This window comes from Ranitomeya imitator, chromosome 1 (genome assembly GCF_032444005.1).
Source record: "Ranitomeya imitator isolate aRanImi1 chromosome 1, aRanImi1.pri, whole genome shotgun sequence".
NCBI lineage: Eukaryota > Metazoa > Chordata > Amphibia > Anura > Dendrobatidae > Ranitomeya > Ranitomeya imitator.
The window spans coordinates 1,081,821,550-1,081,848,790 of record NC_091282.1 but is presented as its reverse complement, the minus strand read 5'-3'; the positions used below and the strand labels follow the sequence as shown (position 1 = coordinate 1,081,848,790).

At 44.2% G+C, this 27,241-nt stretch overlaps 1 protein-coding gene across 2 annotated transcripts in view; it reads right to left on the bottom strand.

Annotated features, from left to right (window-relative positions):
* GALNT7 (polypeptide N-acetylgalactosaminyltransferase 7) overlaps positions 1-27,241 on the bottom strand; it is a 237,639-nt gene that overhangs the window by 37,952 nt on the left and 172,446 nt on the right. The window contains exons 4-7 of one of the 2 annotated variants that reach the window (XM_069744237.1): positions 22,957-23,087; positions 19,483-19,562; positions 15,500-15,682; positions 7,239-7,356 (exon numbers count right to left, since the gene is read on the bottom strand). In XM_069744237.1, coding sequence (XP_069600338.1) covers positions 7,239-7,356; positions 15,500-15,682; positions 19,483-19,562; positions 22,957-23,087 — 512 coding nt within the window. Of the gene's footprint in view, positions 1-7,238; positions 7,357-15,166; positions 15,350-15,499; positions 15,683-19,482; positions 19,563-22,956; positions 23,088-27,241 lie in introns of both variants that reach the window. The other variant, XM_069744236.1, reaches the window with a different exon arrangement.

The window sequence follows — 27,241 nt, the reverse complement described above, 5'->3', positions numbered from 1 at the left end:
CACTTAGATCTTTGCTCCATGCCACCTGTCAATGTTCCAGTATTGGTCTAGTTCACTGCTGGATTGTTCTTGTGACCTGTCTTCCCATCAGAAGCTAAGTTCCAGGTGGTATTTCTTTGGTTTGCTATCTTTCTGTCCAGCTTGCTATTTAATTTGTTGTCTTGCTTGCTGGAAGCTCTGGGACGCAGAGGAAGCGCCTCCGCACCGTGAGTCGGTGCGGAGGATCTTTTTTGCGCCCTCTGCGTGGTCTTTTTGTAGGTTTTTGTGCTGACCTCAAAGTAACCTTTCCTATCCTCGGTCTGTTCAGTAAGTTGGGCCTCACTTTGCTAAATCTATTTCATCCCTGTGTTTGTATTTTCATCTTTGCTCACAGTCATTATATGTGGGGGGCTGCCTTTTCCTTTGGGGAATTTCTCTGAGGCAAGGTAGGCTTTATTTTTCTATCTTCAGGGCTAGCTAGTTTCTTAGGCTGTGCCGAGTTGCATAGGGAGCGTTAGGCGCAATCCACGGCTATTTCTAGTGTGTTTGATAGGTTTAGGGATTGCGGTCAGCAAAGTTCCCACGTCCCAGAGCTCGTCCTTATTATCAGTAACTATCAGGTCATTCCGTGTGCTCTTAACCACCAGGTCCATTATTGTCCTGACCACCAGGTCATAACAGATATCCACTAAGTTAAAACATAACCTTTAATAAGTATAAATAAAAACTCGGATCCTAACAAAACACATACATGCACAATACAAACGTGCTCAAGTGAATCAGTGCTCGAGATAAAAAATTGGATCAGTCTTACCAATTTAGACGGACATATGGAAAAGATCCCTCAAAGTCCATGAGGGTGGTGGTTCCAGGTGCTAAGGGCCAAGGGTAGGGAAAGGTACACTGCCACTGTCTTCCCTGTAAACTCTTAGAAGAACTCCTGTCCTGACAAGGACAGGTCCCGAGTGAGCCCTGCTATGGGGATCCACCAACCAAAGTGTAGCCCTAAATGTCTCTTTTTCTCCCTACGTGTTTCAACTCCGATGGGGGAGCATCATCAGGGGAGTTGTATAATCAAGAAGGTACCAATGGGTCCCCTTAATAGTCCTAAACAGGACAGTCCAAAAAAGTCCATAGAGGTCCGTATCAGTCCATATCAAATGGGTCCCGCAGTGGCTGGGAGATCCCAAGAGTATCAAAGATGCTGGATGTGTCTGCAGCTTAGGTAAGTCCTGACATACTGACCGAAAGGCCCCCCTTATAGAGGTTCTCACTATGCAGCTGAAGTAAATCGCCCCCTAATTAGTTGAAAAAAATAGCTACATACCAAATCCCGGCCGTATCGCCCGCCATTACATTCCGGGACAGAGGACGCGCATTACTGGAAGTCCCGCCGCCATCTTGGTCACGTCACTTCCGCCCACCATATTACCGGAGCCCGGTGCCTCCGCAAACCAGAGTGAACATAGGCACTGCGTATAGCCCCCCTAGCCACTCCAAAGAAAAGCACAGGCGCCGACCCCAATATGCCACCTTGGATGCACCATGACCGCCCGCCCGATCTGACACCAATATGGATTGCGTGCCCTCCGCTCCGCTAATGACCTCAGGTTAGCATCCTCAATAATCAGAACCTCCCACTCCCGTCTCCAAGACTTTACACGTGCTGCGCCGATTCTTTGGAATGCACTACCTAGGTTAATACGATTAATCCCCAATCCCCACAGTTTTAAGCGTGCCCTAAAAACTCATTTGTTCAGACTGGCCTACCGCCTCAATGCATTAACCTAACGATCCCTGTGTGGCCTATTTATAATAAAAAAAAAAAAGGTTCCTCGCATCATGTTCTCATACACTTTATGCAGTATTAGCCCTCTGTGTCTGTACTGCTACATACTTAGGCAGGTAACTGGTTCATGCAGCTTTACATGAACACCTGAGCCTTACACTATAGCTGGTCCGAATAACTAAAGCAATTGTTACCATCCACCTCTCGTGTCTCCCCTTTTCCCCATAGTTTGTAAGCTTGCGAGCAGGGCCCTCACTCCTCCTGGTATCTGTTTTGAACTGTATTTCTGTTATGCTGTAATGTTTATTGTCTGTACAAGTCACCTCTATAATTTGTAAAGCGCTGCGGAATATGTTGGCGCTATATAAATAAAATTATTATTATTATTATTATAGGGCAGTCACACCATTTTGTGTGTGCTCTTAACGTCATTGGTGGCGGACGCCATATTAGAGGAGTCCGGGTGGTCATACGTGTGCCATGTTTGCCATTAACTGTGGACACCATACTTAAGGTGTAACAAGGTGTCAGCGCCATTTTGTGTGTGCCGTGTCTGCCGCCAGTTATGGACGCCATATTTAAGGAGTCCAAGTGGAAAAAATATCCGCATCATATAGTATGTGTCATATGCATGGTAATTAATGGACGCCATGTTTCGGAAGTGCAGATAGTGAATTCCTGGGCACCATGTTACCGGCGCCAGAATATCCTATTCTTAAAGGAACACAGCGCACATATCAAAACACTAAAAAGTGCGGAAACCTATAAGGTTCAGCAATAAATGGCAATGACAGGCGGGGGGGAGGGAGGAAGGAAAGGGGGAGATGGAAAATAGTACCCTATATGTACATAGGTACCGGTTAACAACCAGAATATGTGATACAGTAATACCCTGTGGATGCCTATGTCATGTATAGAGAAGGACATGAAAAATGGATGAACCGATCACCATAGACCTAGTGGTGGCCAAAGAGGATCATAGACTAACGTCAATATATACATAGTATTCAAACCATATCATGTCATTGTAGAGCTTCAGCTTAGTCAGGAGGAAGTCAGCCTAGGGGACAAACTAAGTGACATAAAAGTTAGGTCCGAAAAAAGAAGAAAAGGAGAGACTCCTTTCAGGGCTAACAAATGGGTTTTGAACCCCATAATGGGGTCCCCACTTAGATATTGCCACTGAAGGTGACTATAGTAGGGAACAGTGGCTCCTATACTACATGATAGAAAACGAAAAGACTTGTTTTGTTTTCTTTGGCCAACTCTATGGCTTAGGACATCCTTAACAGAGCCTGAGTTACTGGATGGAACATACTTATAAAAGTAAATACAAGGATGCCTTCATAGTCGATCTATAAATGGTAAGAGAGACCACCCTGGAAAAAGGAAGGAGGGGGAGGAAAGGGGGAAAAGGAGATAAGGGAAGTGGAGGGAGGCTAGAGAGGGGAGTTGTTCTTACAAGAAGCACCCGAAGTTAATATTGGTCTCTCCATTAATATTCAGTTTATTTAAGGTGGACTACTACATAATACATCCTACATATGAACACAAAGTATTCATGAAAACCACTCCCAAAATATAAAATTGAAAGTTGTTTTATAAAACAAAAAATATTTAAAAATAAGAACCATACAATAGATGATGCATGTATTCAGAAAAGAAGATAGATCAGGTGTGGATAAAGGACGTGGTGAGTCAGGTCTGGTCAAGGGTATGCTAACAGTTGTTGTGCAATGTCAAACAGATAATACTGGCCAGATTTCCAATAAATGTATAATCTAGATAGATTTTATTAAAACCGGCTAGTCCATTTAGGCAAAAATAAATTCATTGCTTACCCATGATAACATCAGTAGGCCTTGTGTGCTTGCCACAACCCCCCAGCGCGCGTTTCACACTACTGCTTTAGTAACATAACATAGTAACATAACATAGTTAGTAAGGCCGAAAAAAGACATTTGTCCATCCAGTTCAGCCTATATTCCATCATAATAAATCCCCAGATCTACGTCCTTCTACAGAACCTAATTGTATGATACAATATTGTTCTGCTCCAGGAAGACATCCAGGCCTCTCTTGAACCCCTCGACTGAGTTCGCCATCACCACCTCCTCAGGCAAGCAATTACAGATTCTCACTGCCCTAACAGTAAAGAATCCTCTTCTATGTTGGTGGAAAAACCTTCTCTCCTCCAGACGCAAAGAATGCCCCCTTGTGCCCGTCACCTTCCTTGGTATAAACAGATCCTCAGCGAGATATTTGTATTGTCCCCTTATATACTTATACATGGTTATTAGATCGCCCCTCAGTCGTCTTTTTTCTAGACTAAATAATCCTAATTTCGCTAATCTATCTGGGTATTGTAGTTCTCCCATCCCCTTTATTAATTTTGTTGCCCTCCTTTGTACTCTCTCTAGTTCCATTATATCCTTCCTGAGCACCGGTGCCCAAAACTTTCTCAAGGGGAATGGGTCAATATATATAATACTAGAAGGTGGCCCGATTCTAACGCATCGGGTATTCTAGAACAGAATGCATCAGGTATATCAGGCGGCTTCGACCGTGCCTCGGTGCCGGATTATTATTTCCTGCACTTGCCTTTTGCAGGCGTTCCCTCAGGTCCACTGGGTGCTCTGCTCTGTTCCTGGCCCTGTGCGCTTCCAAGTGCGTTTTCTGCTCTGTCCCTGTTCCTGTGTGTTTCCCTGTGCGTGCTTTGCTCTTTCCCGGTCATAGTGCACTACCCAGTGCGTGCTCTGCTCTGTGCCTGCGGGTTTCCCTGTGCGTTCTTTGATCTGTCCCTGTCCGCTTCCCAGTGCATGCTCTGCTCTGTTCCTGTCCTCTTCCCAGTGCGTGCTCTGCTCTTCCCTGTCCGCTTCCCAGTGCGTGCTCTGTCCCTGTGCGTTTCCCTGTGCATGCTTTGCTCTTTCCCTGTCACAGTTCACTACCTAGTGCGTGCTCTGCTCTGTCCCTGTGGGTTTCCCTGTGCGTGCTTTGCTCTTTCCCTGTCATAGTGCACTACCCAGTGCGTGCTCTGTTCCTGTCCGCTTCCCAGTGCATGCTCTGCTCTGTCCCTGTCCGCTTCCCAGTGCATGCTCTGCTGTCACTGTTCGCTTCCCAGTGCGTGCTCTGCTCTTTCCCTGTCTGCTTCCCAGTGCGTGCTCTGCTCTGTCCCTGTCTGCTTCCCAGTGCGTGCTCTTTTCTTCCCTGTCCGCTTCCCAGTGCGTGCGCTGTCCCTGTGTTTCCCTGTGCGTGCTCTGTCCCTGTGTGTTTCCCTGTACGTGCTCTGCTCTTTCCCTGTCACAGTTTACTACCCAGTGCGTGCTCTGCTCTGTCCCTGTCCGCTTTCCAGTGCGTGCGCTGTCCCTGTGTGTTTCCCTGTGCGTGCTCTGTCCCTGTGCGTGCTCTGTCCCTGTGTTTCCCTGTGCGTGCGTTGCTCTTTCCCTGTCACAGTTCACTACCCAGTGCCTGCTCTGCTCTGTCCCTATCCGCTTCCCAGTGCGTGCTCTGCTCTGTTCCTGCCATTGTACGTTTCCTGTGCGTGCTCTGTTTAGTCCCAGTCTCCGTGCCTCCCCGTGTGCACTCTGTTCCGTTCAGGATCCCGTATCCTCTATGTGAACTCTGCCTTGTCCCGAATTCCGTGCCTCTCAGTGGACGCGCTGCCCTGTCCTGCTCCTGGTGAGTACCCTGGTTCGTCCGGTTTCCTTCGAGCCATCTCCCTGGCACTAGCTATTGCGGTACACCCTCCCCCTGGGCCTGCCCCTTACGGTCCCTGTATAGGGGTCGGTTCCACCTGGCCAGCTCGCTCGGGGTCGGTCGGCACTGCGAACCAGTGGATCCACTCCAGGATTCCTAACAAGGGTGTCCACTTACATCACAGCACGGTTTTATAAGCTTTTCTAGGGTTGTTTCAGAATTCAGATAATTGGATAATCTAACATTTATGTTAATGATGGAGTTTATTGTAAATTGCATATAAATTATATAGCGTGCTGCTTTTCCTGGATCTACGCAAAATCTTACAATAAAAGGTGTAAATTATTTCTTTGCTCCCTCCCTACAACATATTCGCTGCCTGCTATGGTTCTGTTACATGCCCCTTGTGAGCTGTGGGGATACAGACAATACAGGAGCTTGCTACAATTTACAGAAAGGAAAGAGACTATTGTTAACTAATTACAACTCACAGCTACGAGAAGTTGAAGAATTCTATTTTACCAGAACAAATAGCAAATAATTTGCTTTTAAAGCAAGGCTGAGAAACTAGCGAAAGGGACAGCAACTAGAATTCCTGCTGGAAAAACGTAATCCACACCAGCGTTCCTACTCGCATTAAAATGACAGCGGCACAGCTCTGACACTTGCCCGACCTTCAGCATTTACAGAAAGTTCACCAAAGCCTTGTTTTCTGTCAGTTACGGCCACTACATTGGCACTTTGCTCAATGAATGTGTGAAAAGATAAGTGGTCACACCGGACCAGACCTTGGCGCTCAGCCCAAGCATCCAAACTACTCCAGTGTTCGAGGTCAGTAAAAGCAGGTGAAGAAATAGGAGTCAGACATCCTAGCTACACACTCAGCCGTATATATAGCTGTATATTTCTATACACACAGCTTCTAATCTAGATCAAACATACTTGTGTGCATACTTGTTTCATCTAGTAATCTGGATGCCTGCCGTAAATGCCATTGTTTATCGGTTTAATGATGAAGAACGGTATTCATGCAATATCCATGCAAAGATATGGAGCTGTATATGCAAACCGGATTTTTCAGCTTTAGTTTCATTTCAATTGGGAAAATCATCATCCATAAAGAAGCTGATGGAGCATGTGTCCCAGAGAGGGTAGTAAGCCCCATAGCAGGACGTTAGCACTGTATTACGGATCAGTACATCACTGCACTAGCTTACTTGACAGCTCAGTCTTCTAAAATTGAAGCCGCGAACAACAAGTTAAACATTCATCTGTCTGTTACTCTTGACAAAATATATATCCTCAAAGTTGTATTTATCTGTGAAGAATAAAGTGGCATTCTGTAATAGGTTTGTAAAGGGTGATGTTGCGATAGCTCGGGGTTAAGGCTTCCACACTTTAGATAAAAGTCAGCCCAGCCTGAAGATTTCAGAGTGATCGGATCACCATCTAATGTGTATGGAGGGAACCGATGGGGTTACCCCTAACAATGGTTTCAGAGAAGAGAAGGGTCCAGCCATTGGAATGTCTACAGCTGTTCCTTTCAATCAGTGGGTAGATAAACCACTGCTGCTTGGCCGAACGTCCCTATGTATGGAGGGTTTGGGAGAGATGGCCGTCATCCAAACGATTGTTCGATCAAAAAATAACTATAGTGCTTCTGGACGGGCTTCCTGCTGACACTTCAGAAGATATACTATACTGTACACACCATCAGTACCATTACAAAATAGGCTGCTTACATATCCATAAACTAAGCTTAAGTCTATGGTACCTTGTAGGAAATTTCAAAGTTCTCTCCTCCCCAGATCTGAAGACCCGGGTCATAAAGACCCAACTCGAAGAAGAACTCTCTTTCGATGGCAAACAATCCTCCGGCCATAGCTGGAGACCTAAACGAGAAATGCATTTAATAGGCTTTTGACCTGGGTTATAATAATGTGAAAATTATACAATCAGGATGCCAATTAATATCAAGACAATAGAATTAAAGCAAGAGAGTGGAGAATATCAATAAGAATGAAGCGAAGGCCGCTGAGGATGACAGAGCTGCAAAGAGGAAGGCTGAAGCAATGGGAGCTATTCGAATGGAATGATCCCTATCCTAGAATGACTTATCTTTAGGTTAAATCCTGACCTTTTTATTTATTTTTAAATAAAATCACTGAGCAGTAAATGTACTATGTCTATCATTAACAACAATTCTATGACTTTTTCTATTTCTGGTAACATTTTTGAGAATGACATGGAACTATGTGGTGAGTTAAAGGTTGCCATGACCTCTTATGAATAGATTTAAAGAAAAATGTAATGTGTGTTATATTAGCTCTCTTCAGTCTACTCTGTATCATTAGAAGTCTTCGTTTTACCCCAGAATAGTGACTCTGCTTCTGCCGTCCATCCTGATAGGAAGCCAGGCTACTGAAAGACTCTGTTAACGGTGCACAATCGAGATTAGGAAATGATCCTAACCATACAGTCTTCACATATGCAACGGTCACGGCTGGAATATTTATTTTGTGGAATCACTTTGTATTGACAAGATATGGCCAACTACTGTTATCAATACAAATCGGCAAAAAAGAGGGGCTGATATAGAAGCCTGGATCTGTTAAAAGGAATCTGTCAGCAGCTTTTTGCTATGTAATCTGAGAATAGCATAAGGTAGCAGATGAGACACTGAATTCAGGGACGCATCACTTCATTTGCTGTGTGCTGTTTACTTACAATTAAAGTTTTATCACTGGGAGATAATCACTGCCTAGACTACAGCAGCGCGTTAGCCCTGGTCCATGGCCTTTACTCTGATAAACAGCTCACTGTCCGACCACGGCCTCTCCTCTGATAAGCAGCTCACTGTCTGACCACGGCCTCTCCTCCGATAAGCAGCTCACTGTCTGACCACGGCCTCTCCTCTGATAAACAGCTCACTGTCTGACCACTGCCTCCCCTCTGATAAGCAGCTCACTGTCTGACCACGGCCTCTCCTCTGATAAGCAGCTCACTGTCTGACCACGGCCTCTCCTCTGATAAGCAGCTCACTGTCTGACCACGGCCTCTCCTCTGATAAGCAGCTCACTGTCGGACCACGGCCTCTCCTCTGATAAGCAGCTCACTGTCGGACCACGGCCTCTCCTCTGATAAGCAGCTCACTGTCTGAAGACTGCCTCTCCTCTGATAAACAGCTCACTGTCTGACCACGGCCTCTCCTCTGATAAGCAGCTCACTGTCTGACCACGGCCTCTCCTCTGATAAGCAGCTCACTGTCTGAAGACTGCCTCTCCTCTGATAAACAGCTCACTGTCGGACCACGGCCTCTCCTCTGATAAGCAGCTCACTGTCTGACCACGGCCTCTCCTCTGATAAGCAGCTCACTGTCTGACCACGGCCTCTCCTCTGATAAGCAGCTCACTGTCTGACCACGGCCTCCCCTCTGATAAACAGCTCACTGTCTGACCACGGCCTCTCCTCTGATAAGCAGCTCACTGTCTGACCACGGCCTCTCCTCTGATAAGCAGCTCACTGTCTGACCACTGCCTCCCCTCTGATAAACAGCTCACTGTCGGACCACGGCCTCTCCTCTGATAAGCAGCTCACTGTCTGACCACGGCCTCTCCTCTGATAAGCAGCTCACTGTCTGACCACTGCCTCTCCTCTGATAAACAGCTCACTGTCTGACCACTGCCTCCCCTCTGATAAACAGCTCACTGTCTGACCACGGCCTCTCCTCTGATAAGCAGCTCACTGTCTGACCACGGCCTCTCCTCTGATAAGCAGCTCACTGTCTGACCACGGCCTCTCCTCTGATAAGCAGCTCACTGTCTGACCACGGCCTCTCCTCTGATAAGCAGCTCACTGTCTGACCACGGCCTCTCCTCTGATAAGCAGCTCACTGTCTGACCACGGCCTCTCCTCTGATAAACAGCTCACTGTCTGACCACGGCCTCTCCTCTGATAAACAGCTCACTGTCTGACCACGGCCTCTCCTCTGATAAGCAGCTCACTGTCTGACCACGGCCTCTCCTCTGATAAACAGCTCACTGTCTGACCACGGCCTCTCCTCTGATAAACAGCTCACTGTCTGACCACTGCCTCCCCTCTGATAAACAGCTCACTGTCTGACCACGGCCTCTCCTCTGATAAACAGCTCACTGTCTGAAGACTGCCTCTCCTCTGATAAGCAGCTCACTGTCTGACCACGGCCTCTCCTCTGATAAGCAGCTCACTGTCTGACCACGGCCTCTCCTCTGATAAGCAGCTCACTGTCGGACCACGGCCTCTCCTCTGATAAGCAGCTCACTGTCGGACCACGGCCTCTCCTCTGATAAGCAGCTCACTGTCTGAAGACTGCCTCTCTTCTGATAAACAGCTCACTGTCGGACCACGGCCTCTCCTCTGATAAACAGCTCATTGTCTGAAGACTGCCTCTCCTCTGATAAACAGCTCACTGTCTGACCACGGCCTCTCCTCTGATAAGCAGCTCACTGTCTGACCACGGCCTCTCCTCTGATAAGCAGCTCACTGTCTGACCATGGCCTCTCCTCTGATAAACAGCTCACTGTCTGACCACGGCCTCTCCTCTGATAAACAGCTCACTGTCTGACCACGGCCTCTCCTCTGATAAGCAGCTCACTGTCTGACCACGGCCTCTCCTCTGATAAACAGCTCACTGTCTGACCACTGCCTCCCCTCTGATAAGCAGCTCACTGTCTGACCACGGCCTCTCCTCTGATAAACAGCTCACTGTCTGACCACGGCCTCTCCTCTGATAAGCAGCTCACTGTCTGACCACGGCCTCTCCTCTGATAAGCAGCTCACTGTCTGACCACGGCCTCTCCTCTGATAAGCAGCTCACTGTCTGACCACGGCCTCTCCTCTGATAAACAGCTCACTGTCTGACCACTGCCTCCCCTCTGATAAACAGCTCACTGTCTGACCACGGCCTCTCCTCTGATAAACAGCTCACTGTCTGACCACGGCCTCTCCTCTGATAAACAGCTCACTGTCTGAAGACTGCCTCTCCTCTGATAAACAGCTCATTGTCTGAAGACTGCCTCTCCTCTGATAAACAGCTCACTGTCTGACCACGGCCTCTCCTCTGATAAGCAGCTCACTGTCTGACCACGGCCTCTCCTCTGATAAGCAGCTCACTGTCTGACCACGGCCTCTCCTCTGATAAGCAGCTCACTGTCTGACCACGGCCTCTCCTCTGATAAGCAGCTCACTGTCTGACCACGGCCTCTCCTCTGATAAACAGCTCACTGTCTGACCACGGCCTCTTCTCTGATAAACAATAGACAATAGACAATAGACTAAGAGCTTGGTGTAGGCGGGGGCAGCTTTCTGAGCTCTACTACATGCTGCATCCAAGAACTCTGTGTTACAACGGCTGCACCCAGTAAACTAAGTGATACATCGCTGGAATCAGGCTCACCTGAGGTATATTATGCTCTCAGGTTAAATAGCAAAAACCTGCTGATAGATTCCCTTTAAATGATCACATTTTGTTTTCCAGTGATCACCCTGGATTACACCACTAGGGGGAAGGTACTTGTACTACTGGTATTATTCATGCTGTTATTGAACAGAGCAGCATATAGACATTGGGCACAAGGAAAGTCTTGCACATAACCCCTTCCCTGCCTCGCCTTGGCACAGTCTATCTGCACTTCTCTGGTTTTCCTATACAGTATGCCCCTTCACCCCAGGTTTTCTGCCTGTCAGACCACACCTTTCCTATTTTGCTGTCCCAGACAGAGCTGTAGTCATCTTTCCATATTGATATTTAATGCTGCATGTTTGCTCTCTGATGAAATATCTAAAAATAAAGATTTACTCCTCAGCTACAATCTAAAACATCCACAAGTGTAAGTGGTGGCGGCACCATGCGGCCTCTCTGCCTGGACCCGTTATACTGCGTGTCGTGTGGAGTACCAATGTCATAACCTCAATGGAAATAACTAACGTGATATACCGACATGGTGCAAAAGGAATATGGATGGCCCATTCATTGTGTAGTTTCCTAAAACCCCTTTAACCATTTCACCACCAAGGATATATGCAACACCTCTCACCACGGATAAAATATGAGAACTAAAGCTAGTGACATATTAAAGCCCAAACTCTACGCTTCCCAATAACAGCAGAGCTATTCCAGTTGTAACATTTAGTGCTCGCTCACACTGGCGTATAACACGGCCGAGTGCTGATGTTTTATCTGATAGCACTCAGCCCAATGTTATACTATGGGGCGGTGAATGTTTGCCATTTTTTTCTCTCATGACGAATCGGCATGAGAAAACAATTGCAGCATGCTGCAATAATTAGATCAGGCGCACCCATACAAGTCTCTGAGTGCGAGTGAAACACTGGACTGCACTCGGACGTCATCGGAGTGCAGCCTGATGTTCACAGACAGAAACAATGGAGAAAATAAGTTCTCCACACCTGTGATGCGATTCTCTCATGCGAGAACATCAGATTACACTAATATGACACTCAGATCAAACTCCGCCAGAGGTAGATCAAAGAATCTGTCGGTTATGCTAATGTTTCTCAGGAGTGTGAGCAACCCAACAGGTGTAAAAATGTGTAGCAGCATATGGATGATTGAGATTTGTGGACTGTTTAGTTCTGGAGAGTTTATGTGCAGCTACACATGGCCATAAGTGGCAGGTCTTATTTTTTGGGGATGTGTTGGACCTCCTACGTTGCTTGTGTAAGGGCTGTATAAATCGAGCCGACACTCCCATGATTTTCCTTCCAAGTATGTGCAGTAAATCATTGTACTATATCTCTCCTTTTCTCGAGTCACGGTGACATTTGAGACCAGAGGGAAATGGAAGAAACAATTTGCCTATTTATCATAAAGGCGACAGGCAGGCAGAGGAGTCAGAAGCTGAAAGGAGGGAAGACCTTCTCTGCCAGGCTGGAATCACACAGGCCGATCTGGATGCAGCTTATGAGCCAAAGCCTGGAGTGGATTAAAGTGAAGGGGAAGTACGAGGTCAGAGGTCAGGATTTCTCCCTCCACCTAAATCGACTCTTGGTCTAGGATCAAGCACTGGTTGTGTGATTCCAGCCTGAGGCAGTAAACCCGCAGAAGGAAGCCCGAGCTCACTGCCAGCAGCCTGGTCAGTAAGGGGAAGCAATTAGACCCACTTAGCCAGAAATACATGCATATATTAAATCAGTATATGCATTATATATAAAGCATTTCATCTCAAAACACGCCTATAAAGGTTACCAGATTCCCAATACATTATTAAATAGAAGTCTCAGACCAGATAAGGCTGATGGACCCGCTTTGAAAATCCACATGAAAATGGTTGTAAAATGCTTGGTAACAGTTTCCCATCATAATAGAGTGAGCTGTTTCGCTCATTTTAATATGAGGATTACCGTATACAGCCATAGATTTTCAGTGAAAGTACACCAACCTCAACAGGTCTAAGAGACCTATTTAAAGGGAAGCGTCAGGTCCAACCCAGCAGCATTCACTTACTTACGAGTAAATTCCCTGCCGACTAAACTGTATAATGCTTTTCAGTAAAAATTAGGTTTTCAAAAAAGCATTTATATTATCCCTGTTGGCTATGCTAATGCAGGCTCTGACTAGCGATGGGCGTTAGTTCCCCAGAATAGTCAGCCCTCGTTTCGTGTTATGCCCCTCATAAATAAGTGAATGCTGCTGGGTTGGGGGGCATGGGGCACCTGACAGCTTCCCTTTAACAGTATGTGCTGTGAAGTCTGGTGACAGATCTGCAGTAAATAGTGCAGATATATTAACTCTTTACATGACATTATTGGAGGATTTTTCAGGAGTCGAGTGGTTCCGATGAGCTCATGTGCACAGATACCTGCTGGAACATTTGCACTCTCGGTAGGTACACGATACGCGATCACGCTTGTGTCACGCCAGGTATCTGCAGACCTGAGGTCATCGGTGTTACTCCTGATACAGACGTGAGTGGACCTCTTCATTATCTATACAGGGGGCATTCTGCAGATATGGAAATATCAGAATGTTTGACGATTCTTAGAACTTCCATTAGGCCATGTTAGCATATGTGTGTATTGTACAGACCAGGATAGAGACATAGGAAATGAAGCAAATTTAACATCAATATATTAACAAGAAATGCACTTAGAGGGGTAGTCTCAGACTTCACTACTGGTAGCCTAGCCTTAAAATGGGTCATCAATGTCAGATTGATGCGAGCTGAGCTGCTGTGCTCGGGAGCAGTCACTTTGCCGTCTACTGAACTGTGGCGTCCACTGCTTTTCTAACAATGCAAAAAAGTTCTCCAGCGTGGTCAGGAAATAAAATGTCACGTTTATTGTAGAAACATTAAAAGGACATGTAGTGGATACATTTGGAAGCCCAGGACGGCTAGCGACTGACTGTGAGGTCTTAATCAGAGACCATGATACGAATGGCCGAAATGCGTCAGTCGCTAGCCATCCTGGGCTTCCAAATGTATCCACTACATATCCTTTTAATGTTTCGACAATAAACGTGACGTTTTATTCCCTGACCACGCTGGAGAACTATTTCACATGGTTTGCTTCTGCACGCCCAGAGCAGGGGCGACTCCTTGCGTGGACTTCATCTTTATCTGAAGAAGGAGCTGACTCTCCCATTCCCTGTCCCTCAATGTATATAGGACTTTCCCAAAAAGAGGTCACCAGTATCAAAGTGCTGGACAATCCCTTTAAATTCACCTTGTGATATAAAACATCCAGAAGAGGACACTGGTGATGGTCTGTAAAGAAAACCTGGCTTGAGCTTTTTAACTCTCACCAATGTATCCACTGACATTCTTATATGACATTTTGGTACATTTATACTTTAATGATCATTTCACAGAAAATAACAATTTCCAGTGATGCAAGTCCTTAGGTTGCTCCATTGTTTAAAGTTTTTTCATTCTTTCCAGCCATGTCTTAGTTAATGTACCCAATGGGTAACCACCACTAATACGATGTGTAAGGTGGCTTTAAAAGGTGGGGATCGCTGATTTTCACCCAGCACATGTTATGATCGCTATAGGCTGGCAAACTGGCCAGTACTTTTATCTCCCAGAAACAAATACTCCAGTATGTTAAAATCTGACATGTCTACTCCCTTTTTTTGTCTCTGATGGGTGATGCCTGCAAACAGAAATATTCCCGCACACATCAGGCCGTCAGTGTGAAATGCGTGGGTTCTTACCACTGTTTGCACCATGTTTGACTCTTACCTGAAGAGGTATAAGCTGGAAATAATTCCTGCATACAATGCCTTACTTCGGCCATTGCCCCTCAAAGAGGAATGTTTTCTTGCAAAGACTCAATACAGAAAAGAGCCATAGATAACGCTTTTCTATACTGCCCGACAGATGCAATTGCTGGTAAATGAGGCCATAGGGATACATTTGGTATATGTGCCAGGAGCTCTTGCACTGCATACACCAAACGTAGAGGAAATACAATGTGAACAGAGTCTTAGAGTCTAACCTATGTAGGAGAGCAAAAATAACTGAAAATGGCTGAAAAGAGCAGAAAAAAACCCTTCAAACAAAGGTGAACTCAAGACCTCATCTTATTAATTTGGGTTCTATGCAGTGTAATAAAAGAATGGTGGCTAAGTGGAACTAAAGCAGGAGGCTGAGAGATGGAATTAGACATAGTGTAACTTAGCGGATCAGTACATTGTATTACCGATAAGGTTCAGATTTTGTTTTTCTCGTATCCTTTTCTTTTTGGGTCAAAGGCACCCGCTTCCATAGCATACTCCAATCCCATGCTCCTCTAGCATACCCATCTTCATCACCTCCCCCTTGTGGTATTAAATGATAAGTGTTGCCATCTATGACATCTATCAGTGGTACAGTGCATGCGGTTCTGCAGAGTGATGATGGATGAGGAATTGACACGAAGCACAAACACACGAACAGAACGAGAATGCAGGAAAATTGGGGGGGGGGGTGGGAAAGGGACAAAAACAGAAATGTTCTTTTAGACAAACATAAAAGATAAAATCACATTCTTTACCAATACGGTTCAGTTCTATGCTTGCGTTTGGCCTTTTCTCTGTCGCTTAACGGAATTCGTTTCCATAACATGCTCCAATCCCAGGCCCCTCGAGCAAAACCATCGCTATCCCCACCTTGCTGTGGCTCAATGGTATAAACACTGCCATCAATGTAATCTATTAGCGGAACAGTACAAGCAGTTCTGCCAGGATTCCAGAAGGGAAAACCAATTCACAACAAGAAAAGACACGCAAAATTAGACATATAAAACAAGGAAAGCAGTATCATTAGACAATAGCAAAAAAAACCCCCACAAATCTCAAAAACTACATTTTGTGCATACATTGTGCAGGCTCAACTGCAGGGATATTATTGAATGTCTTGAAATTTTGAAAAAATATCATGAAAGTCACAGTTCTGGTCAAAATAGACCTGGAAATGGAAAAGAACATTGTTGTAATCAATTAACATTTTAGTGAATTAAAAAAAATATGAGTGTATCCAGCTGCGCTTTGTAATGTGGTAATGGTTGATACATTTACTACTATACCCCTTGAATTTGATGTATCTGAGCAAAGATTCGCAGGACCCTGGCCACATTGGTAGTCCGTGGTCACGGGAAAAGAGGGCTGTGAACCTCCTACAACTTACTGGCATCCTCCGATGCCCTTTCTGCTTAGTAGACTCAATTTGTGGCTTGCAATGTAACAATGTCCCAAGGACTGCTAATCAGAAGAATCTCCAGGGATGTCAGCAGGCAGGAGGAGGTTAGTAGGGTTGGGGGATCAGTGGCCATGGGCATCATTACATTGCATGAGGTCACGCTGGGCCTGCTAATCAGAAGAGGCTTCAGGGATGTTGGCAGGAAGTACAAGGTTCGCTGGGCTCTGGTTAAGGCGGCCACAGACTACTGAAGTGGCCACTGGACTAGCAGCCTATGATTTTTTTTGTTTTTTCCCTAGGATACCATCAGGAGTGACTGACAATGCTTATTGTATTGTTTTTCACCTAACAGTTTTTACGTGAAGGTCATCATAAACCAAAATGTCAGATTGTGTTGGGAATATGTTTTCTAATAAAAACACATGGACATCAAAGATTGGACATAATGAGTTTAGATCCAAGTGCCACCTATCAAGGATGAAGTCGCCCATACTCATTAGATTACAGTTGAACACACTGTTATTGGGGTCTGACCATCTAATGGAGTATGGAGGCTTCCTGACTCTCTCCTGACCAATGATGGCACAGGAGAAAGACTCGAAAGCTTGAAGTTAAACATTGGCTCGATGTGTGATGACGGCAGAGAAGCTGTGACCACAGTGTACTCCACTAAGAAAAAAAAAATCTATGGAAAAATTCACTTCCTAGAGACCATGCATATCTGGACATTCTGCCTGCCCACATAGCTGCTGGATTGGCAGCAGATGACTTTTTGTGGGCTGTGAATTGCAGTTAGTAGCACATTCACATACCCCATAAATAACAGGGGTCTCTTTTCTTGTGTAAATGACATGTACACTGTACGACACAAGCGTTCAATGCAGTACAGTCCTTTACATACAATATCGGTGGAGAAAATAAACAGCGATTTATGCTGCCTTTATTTGATCAAATGGCACAACCGTGCAGGGAAATCAACTGCTATACAAATCTCCGCAATGAATGAATGTTCAGCAATAAATGGGAAAAGTAATCAGAGCACATCCATGAAAATAGAACATTTTCCAAGAAATCCACAACCCACTCTGTAACGGTAATCAAATGTTGCTTCCAAAAACCCAAAATGAAATTTGCGAGCTATAACAGCAGTGCCGCGGCTCCTATTCAGGGACTATTGTCATTTCTCTTTTGATTTGATTTCAATCTATTGTCTGTCACTGCATAATATGCACATTCAGAAAGCGTTCCCTATGTCGGCAGTCAGAATTCAGCACACGATGAGTGCCTATTACTTATCAGTGTTCTCAACAGGCCAGGGATGAGCCATGAAAACCAACACACAGGACGTGGTGCAGAAGCCCCGGACACCATCTGTTGCCGTTTCAAGCACTGAGGGCAAAAAGGCCAGTCAAATTTTTACAGTTTGAGAAGAATGACCTTGTTCAGTAAACTCTGGTGGCCATTTCAGTATTCATCTCAGCCAGCTGAGGGAAGCTGACCAGAGGGGACTGAAGCTGGAGAAAGAGACCAGCCAGAATCTCTCTCGGAGCAGAGACTGAACAGGCCGCGAGCACCAGACTGCAAGTATCACTGGATGCTATGGGCAATAGCTGTAGTATTTGCGCTAACTCAGCAATGTGTGAGTAGCCAAGGTCCATTTTGTTTCGTTAGAATCTGGACAAGGCTAGGAATTTTGGGTTTGTGTGTACGGCTTGCTATTGGCACTGTGAAACCAGTGGAAATAAATGGCACATTCTTTTGACTTAAGAATTCGAGGTATGTGTGAATGCTACCCAATGCCTACTTTACCTCTTCAACCCCAAACCACACCGCTGCTTGGATGTTCCCTGTCTACTTCCTCAGCGATCGCAAGCCATAAATCCTTCACAAGCAGCCAGTCACTGGTCTCATATACCGGCACCATCAATGAGGCCAGAGAATGGCTGCAGCTGAAATATTGGAAATGGGTGGCAAAGATAATCAGAGTGGTCGCAACGGAGGGCAATGAACTGAAGAGGGGATTATACAGAAAGATAGATCTCCTGCTCTTATATTGGAAAACCCTTTAAATCAAAAGATTCGTTTTTGTTTCTCAGAATACAAAATTGTCAGACTCTATTTTTCATTTCCTAATTAACAAGAAAAATGCTATTTGCAACAAGGCCAGTTTTTCTATTGTCCAATTTCTATGTACAATGTGATTATCGATTACCAAAATTATACGATGACACAAATTAGGAAATCGGGGGAAATATTATACCCAAGTTTAGCCACAACTTTCCTTTGTACCCTTTAGGTTGAAGTCACTACATATCTGGCAATTCTTTTGCGGACCCAGTAACTAAAAAATCTTCAATTTCCTACATTTCTAAGTGTGCTATAGATAGATGTCCATCTATGGCTTAGGAGCAGACATGATAATCTGGATTCCTGACTCTGCAGGCTGATCCAATATTTACTACAAAACATTAGGTAACTTACCAAAACTTTAGAAATGTATTTACTTGAAAGAGCTGTCAAACAAGCGGTGTAAGTGGCCAGCATGTAAGTGTTCTGGTCCTGGATGGGAGATGTGTCACTGAGGTGGCTAACCTCGGTGATACAAGTCCTGGAAATGAAGGTTGCAGCAATACTAGGTGGCCAAAAAGTTATTTTAATGGGACCAGATTTTAGCAGCAACCAGAAGAGCTTGGGTGGAAATATTCGTTTCCAAAGCTCCAGTGCAGGCGTTACATTTCTTATTTAAGGCAGCTGAGCCATCTCAGAAATGGTATGTACCGTATGTGAGAGGAGGGAAGGACTCTAAGGTTGGTTATTCTCTGCCACAGACTCAGTGTTGGACTTATATCTGCTGTATGAACAGTTTTTTTTCTGTTTTACGTTTGGTGATGGAGATAGGTTGTTTATGTTTTGAGTCCTTTGGGAGTTTACAAAAAAATCCCAACACAATAAAAGTCAAATTATTACAACAGCATGTGATACCGTTTGGCAACATCAAAGCCGCAGAATAATCTCTATTTAGATCTATGCTGGTTATTCCTATACACATTAGGGTCAGCAAATCCTGCTGAACAGTGCACGTTTGCCTGGCTTTCATGTGTATGACTGCTCTATGTCTGACTTTATTGTATCAAGCAAATTCACGGCACCCACTGCATGGCAGACACAGCGTACAATGGCTGATACAGCATTAACTGTGTAAGCACTGTAATACAACCCCTTTAAATATTGCGTTAATGTTACGTTGTATCCCAGACTCTGTAACATTTGGAGGTGGTGTGCACTCACTCCCAGGACTATAAACATTTTAGGTTACGTTACAAATAAAGTATACATTACCTGTCTTTGGCTATGGGGGCTATTAAAGGAGCATACCAATTAATTCCCACTTCACAGTGTGCATCAAGATAAATTAAAACCTGCAAGAGATCAATATTACATTACAGATGAGAAAATTCATGTAATGCACTGATAATGATACATAAGTGACAAACAAGTGATGTTTGGACAGGTTTGTGTTAATAATGTCGGCTCTTTAGAAGCAATACTGCAGTGGTAAATACCAATATTTGGCTGTAGCGGAGATGTGGTTGGTTATGCCGCACATTTCATCTTTACATACTGCGCCTTGTGAGGATATACCCAAAAATGGATGCATACAAAACACACTGGACAAATTATCAAAACTTTCTAATTCTTACACAGTGCTAGATTAGTTACCGCAGTCTTAAAATGTGCCAGTTAATCAAGGTGGCTCACACGGATTTATTCATCCAATTCTAATTTTAATACCGTGTATTCTAGTTTACACCACCTATTCGTTCACTTACTTTGTGCCAGAAATGTGAGACACAATTTTGGCATTTTTTTTTGTGCAATGTGTGGCCCCATAGACAACGCTGCTTTATGATAAACCACACCCATTTTCAGTTTGGCCACTCCCCCTTGTCAGCCATGTATTTAAGTGTGTAAAACAAATAACTGTTGGTTGTTTTTTTTTTCCCGCAAATGACACCAGAATTGGCTTTATAAATATGCCCCAATGTTCACCCAATGGAAAGCTAAAAATCTCTCATTGTCTCATCAGTTTCAAGATTCTTTTTGCTGTGATTTTATTTATAGTGCCACTATCATCAGAAAATACCCTTTTGTTTAAATCAAGTTTCTTTTATTTTTTTTTCCCACTATGTTAGCATTTTGTTTTTAACATATCACAATCTGTATAAAAGTATAAAAATAGAAATCTTGTAATTTTCACACTGAACACTGAGGCTTTTTTCTACTCTAATTTCCTGTTTGTTTGTTTTTTTAGGAAACAACACATGTACATAGCCACGATGGTCAAATCCCCCCAAACGTATCTTTTATATTGAAGTGTATAATGAGCATGTGCGAGTGTCATTTATTGTGATTGGTGGATCCAGTGTTATCAGCAGTGTGTTAGCAGGCATTGTAATCCTGCCTCTGATAATATGGATACAAGGTATCAGCCTAAAAAAAACGGTGGCCAATACGAAATTGCACAATTAGTATTTGTTATTAAAAATTGCCAACATTTTCTGATGATGGCTTCCCTTTAACTGTAGAGGTTGGATACCTGTATACAAAGAAATACTTCTCATAACTAAGCATATGTAGGAGACTAGTAGCCACCCAACTCTTTCTTTTCATGAGTGTTTGCTACAATGTATTAGGGTAGTTGAAATGTTTCTCTAACCTGCTGTAAAACTCAATAATAAATAATTTCCACAAGATTTCGCAATACAAGCTGCATACATTAGTAAATGCATCTGTCTGACTTAATGAAGCTGGTGTATTTACTGTTAAAAGACACATTACAAAAGGCTGCATAATCTTCACATTAAAATGAGCAGATTATGAGCTTAGCTAAAGCGTGAGGCTCATAGTGTTCAGTTTCTGCCCACCCGGTCTGATTGGCAGCTGCAGCTTGTACTGAGCAGTGAGAGATAGCAGCAGCAGGGAAGAGGGACACTGAGGAGCTGTCAGTCAGGCTGAAAGGAAGGAGATTCACTAGCAGCAGGGAAGAGGGACTCTGAGGAGCTGTCAATCAGGCTGAAAGGAAGGAGATTCACTAGCAGCAGGGAAGAGGGACACTGAGGAGCTGTCAGGATGAAAGGAAGGAGATTCATTAGCAGCAGGGAAGAGTGACACTGAGGAGCTGTCAGTCAGGCTGAAAGGAAGGAGATTCACTAGCAGCAGGGAAGAGGGACACTGAGGAGCTGTCAGTCAGGCTGAAAGGAAGGAGATTCACTAGCAGCAGGGAAGAGGGACACTGAGGAGCTGTCAGTCAGGATGAAAGGAAGGAGATTCACTAGCAGCAGGGAAGAGTGACACCGAGGAGCTGTCAGTCAGGATGAAAGGAAGGAGATTCACTAGCAGCAGGGAAGAGGGACACTGAGGAGCTGTCAGTCAGGATGAAAGGAAGGAGATTCACTAGCAGCAGGGAAGAGTGACACTGAGGAGCTGTAAGTCAGGCTGAAAGGAAGGAGATACACTAGCAACAGGGAAGAGTGACACTGAGGAGCTGTCAGTCAGGCTGAAAGGAAGGAGATACACTAGCAACAGGGAAGAGTGACACTGAGGAGCTGTCAGTCAGGCTGAAAGGAAGGAGATACACTAGCGTCAGGGAAGAGTGACACTGAGGAGCTGTCAGTCAGGATGACAGGAAGGAGATTCACCAGCAGCAGGGAAGAGGGACACTGAGGAGCTGTCAAACACGCAAGAGATTGAGTATGAGCTTTTAAACAGGATAATACAGCCATCTGACATGGATTATTACAGTAAGTACAAGAGACTCATCAGGTCTAAGCATTCTATTTAATGACGTATGTGGTTTATAATGTGATATCTGGTGACCGATCTGCTTACAGTTGTAGAATGTTTCAATGGGCTGTGATTATGCTTACATCTTACATAAAAGCTTGTATGGATAACATTTTCATTGTACATAGTACAACATTTTAAACTAGTACTGATGGTATGTATTAAACGAGTGATGGGAACTCTTATAAATCATAAGGCTGCAGTGACATCTTACCAAGAAGGAGAAGTAATGCTTTTATATAGCTACGTGCAAGTCAAACCTTTATAATACTTGATGGGGATAACATGCTTGAGGCTTGTAGCCGTTTCTCTTCATTCTAACTTCGAGATGTAACATGGCTTGCAGTAATTATATTTTTAGTGTAGTACTTTTTCCAGCATCGGTATATTTGCATGTTCATCAATTTTAAAAAAGAAGAAAAATCTGTGCTATAGTCATCTTCAATGCTCACGGAACATTCCTGACCTCGGGATCCATAAATACAATTTTTTTTGTGAGAAGAGATGTAGTTTTGAATCGGACATTAATTTTACCCATACAATGCACTGGAACACATGGAAGATGACGCTAAGTGCGGAGAAATAGTGAATAAAATAACAATACAATTCTGCCATTTTCCTCAGTATTGTTTTAAAAGTGCCCACTGTACGGTAACAATAATCTGACAAAACGATTCTACAAATTATAGAGATTAGTGATACCACACTTGATTCATTTCAGTGGTAGAAAAAAATAAGAAATTTGTTATAAAAACAAAAACAACAAAAAAAAGGTTTATATAAAACTGTTTTTAGATCACAATTTTCAGAGATCTGTAACGTTTTTTTTTTATTTCTCTCTCAATAGAGTTGTTTGGCTGCTTGTTTTTCTCATGGCCAGCTAAAGGTTTTATTGGTGCCATTGTGAATTCCTGTGTGTAGGAAGACCCCAAATGTAATTGTGACAATTGATAATATTTCCCCACTCACCTGCCCCAGTTTCGATTTCTGGGCGCCAATGCTTCTTGCTTGTATCAGCCCTTCCCTACGTTCATTTCTGAACACCTTCACCAGCCCGTTCCATTGCTTGATATACTCTTCCAGCCTTCCCTTTAAATGTTCTAGAAGGCAAACAAAAGCAGAGTGATAACAATACCACAGTACCCTAGATCCGCAGCATAATCTCCATCTCTGCAGACAGAACAGTGACGCGCAGAGATGCGGGCGCATGGACGGCTCAGTCAACGCTCGACTGCCTTTCATCTGTGATGCCGTTTGGGCTGAACACTGAGCACATAATGCATCTGATGGCTTCTTCCTAGCAGCTAGGAGAATTTACATAATCCTCACAGGAAGGTTTAATAGCCATCGACAACTGTATTCATTTCACAAGTCATATGTCAACTGTGGTTTGACCACGATAAAGAATGGTTGAATAGTTTCCATTTGCTGGACTGCAAGGGAGAAAATAAACTCGTCCACCAGCCTCAGTCGCACGCTGGTCACAGCTGTCGGGTCACAAGCTGGTAACCAGTAACTGTGCCACCTCAGTATCAGCTGCTGAGAGCACCCCCAAACCGCCTGTGAGACCCCTGCCTGCCGCAGTAAGAAGCCAGCAAGCCCATCGCAGACATGACAGCTCCTGCATGATAAGTAGAAAAAGGCAACTGGTACAAATACACAGCTTACCATCGTACCACATCAAATTACTTCATTCTATTCTTGAGAAGGTTTTTTTTTTTTAACCCCTTAATGACCGCCAATACGTCTTTTAACTGACCTGAGATATAAGAGAATAGCCTCCCCATACAGATGACAACCCAGCAGCTGTCGGCTGTACACTATAGCTGACAACTTGCTGTACCAGCCACGATCAGTATTTGCACCATCTAAATCTGTTTAACCCCTTAGATGCTGCTGTCAATAGTGACTACATCATTATAAATGGTTAACAGAGTGTGGGGGCTTCTTCTTTGTCACAATTGGTGCCCTCAGATCATGATTTTGTTGTCCTGATGTTTGCCATGGCAATTCATGACCAAATAGTGGCCTTAAGGTACCTTCACACATAACGATATTGTTAACGATATCGTTGCTATTTGTGACGTAGCAACGATATCGTTAATGAAATCGTTCTGTGTGACAGCGACCAACGATCAGGCCCCTGCTGGGAGATCGTTGGTCGCTGAACAAAGTCCAGAACTTTATTTCGTCGCTGGACTCCCTGGAGACATCGCTGGATCGGCGTGTGTGACACCGATCCAGCGATGTCTTCACTGGTAACCAGGGTAAACATCGGGTAACTAAGCGCAGGGCCGCGCTTAGTAACCCGATGTTTACCCTGGTTACCATGCTAAAAGTAGAAAAAAACAAACACTAGATACTTACCTACCGCTGTCTGTCCTCCAGCGCTGTGCTCTGCTCTCCTCCTGTACTGGCTGTGAGCGTCGGTCAGCCGGAAAGCAGAGCGGTGACGTCACCGCTCTGCTTTCCGGCTCACAGACAGTACAGGAGGAGTGCAGAGAAGCAGAGCGCAGCGCTGGAGGACAGACAGCGGTAGGTAAGTATCTAGTGTTTGTTTTTTTTTACTTTTAGCATGGTATCCAGGGTAAACATCGGGTTACTAAGCGCGGCCCTGCGCTTAGTTACCCGATGTTTACCCTGGTTACCGGCATCGTTGGTCGCTGGAGAGCGGTCTGTGTGACAGCTCTCCAGCGACCAAACAGCGACGCTGCAGCGATCCGAATCGTTGTCGGTATCGCTGCAGCGTCGCTTAATGTGAAGGGGCCTTTAGAGTCTGACGGCTGTAGTAATCTGTTTAGAAGTTAGCAACATTTAGGTGGTAAAAATACACATTTTCATTTCTGTCATACCACTTTGCATTAATTCCTGTAAAGCACCTGAAGGGTTAATAAACTACCTGACAGCAGTTTTCAATATGTTTAGGGGTGCTGTTTTTAAAATGGTATCACGTTTGTGCGTTTCCCAATATATGGGACCCCTAAAGTCACTTCAAACATGGATAAGTCCCTAAAAAAATAAATTTTGTAAATTTCATTGAAAAAATGAAAAATTGCTGCTACATTTTTAAACCTCCTAAAATGCTAACAAAATAAAATAACATTTTACAAATGGTCCTGATGTAAAGCCGACATGTGGGAAATGTTATTTATTAATGGTTTGCTGTTGTATGACCATCTGGATTAAAGGGATAATCATTCAAATTTAGAAAATTGCTAATTTTTTAACATTTTTCTCAAATTTTTGATATTTTTTATAAATAAACACAAAAAATGTTGAACAAAATTTAACATTATCATAAAGTATAATGTGTCACGAAAAAATAATCTCAAAATCACTGGGATTTGTTGAAGCGTTGCAGAGTTATTACCACATAAAGTGACACTGGTCAGATTTCAAAAATTTGGCTCGGTCACTAAGGGGTTAAACAAAAGTTTGCTAATTTCCATACACACATTTTAATGTTTTAACAGATTCTGTTGAAGTTGTTCACAATCTAAAGCTGGCCATACACATTAAGAGGAACCGGTCATGGTATGGTCACTTTTAGACTGATTTAATGGATACCTGTAAGGAAGAAATCCGCATCCTGGTTCTTGTGTAATTCATGTTAGACATTCTGTTATATTAACCTCTTTGTGAATCGGGGAGTGACTTTGGGCACTACCTTGGGTAGGGTTTTCGGCTGACTCTTTGTAGGAGCCTCCTATTTTAAAGTTCTTGCCAGCACCGCCCTTGCACACATTTGTCTCCTAGCGGTCTTCAGCAAAATGGAGCTGGGGGAGAGGGTGGGGCGGTGCACGAGCAGATTCAGTTCTCGGTTCAATGACGAGCTAAGATCTCAGTCTGTGCATGCGCCAACCCAGACTCCACTGTTCTAAAAACATTTGGCTGTCAATCTGCGCTTCCATCACCCCGGCGCCATTTTGCTGAAGATTAACGTGCGTTAGCGCAAACTTTAAAACAAAAGGCTCATACAAACACAGAGGGGCCGCGGCAGAGCCATAAACCCATGCCATGTTTCAGCTGATCGTTCAGCTGACATCCATCTTGCCCAGCAGGCAGACCGTTCCAGTATTCTCTATGAAAAAGCTGCTACCTTACATTCCTGATGTAGGCTTAAAGGGGTCGTCCAATACTACGACAACCAGTTCTTAAACTAAATGTTCGACCTCGATAAAATAATAAAGCTTAAACTCGCCTACCGTGCCGGTGCCGTTCCCACGGTGTTTGCACTTGCTCTTCCCAGGGCTGTGATGTGGTGTTGTGTCACGTGATGTCCGGGGCGCAAACAACACTGGGGTCACTGTCTCCACCTTCATACACAAACTTAACATGAAGAGGAAGTCAGAGCTGCAGCTCATCCCGGAAAGCGGAGACAGTGATGCCAACACTGATCGGGCATCACAACAACTGCATCACAGCCCAAGGACTGCGAGTGCCGACAGCGCTGGAATGGAGCCGGCACAGGAGGCGAGTATAGGCTTTATTATTTTATCGGGGCAAGGGGGGATTGTCCTTGTAGTGCACAACCCCTTTAAAGGGATTACAAGTCTGAAATCAGACATGATGGATCCTTATTTCCACAATCATCTGTTGGGGGCCCCCATATTTATTAGACTATCGCCTGAATCTATCCATATTACCGGGTTTGGCCAATGTTAGCCTAATGTGTATGGGGGCCTTTAAGCTGTGTGTTCAGATTTTTGTCTGACGTTGGAGAACAGTTGTGTTCCTCATACACATTCAGTGTCAGCTGTATCAGATTAGCTAAGGTCACATTCACACTGCGCTTCCTCTGTTTGTTGTATGTGCCAAGAAAAAAAATCCATAGGCCTCACAGTGACCCAACAACCTAAAGGAGCATCCCTTTGACCTCTGTTAGGGCACTTCATGTCAGTTTACCTCTTTTTACTGTATAAAATAGTGCAGTCTGCTGTCCTAGTCTATTTTTTTTTTGGGGGGTGGGTGGTCATAAAAGCTTTGCGTGCTGCCATTGTCTCTTGTGTATGACTTGATCTGTGTAAAATAAACATGTCACTTATTTAGTATATTTCATGTGACAAGTATTTATAGGATTTTTTTGTTTTACCACTTTTGCACAAAACAGCCAATTTAAAGAAAAAGGACACTGCATTTTAAGAGTTATAACCTTTTTTATGCATTAACTTTTCTTTTCTTAAGAACTAAAGACAAATAAAAACAAAACAAAACCAACAACAACAAAAATGCCCAAATAATACTGTGCTAATAA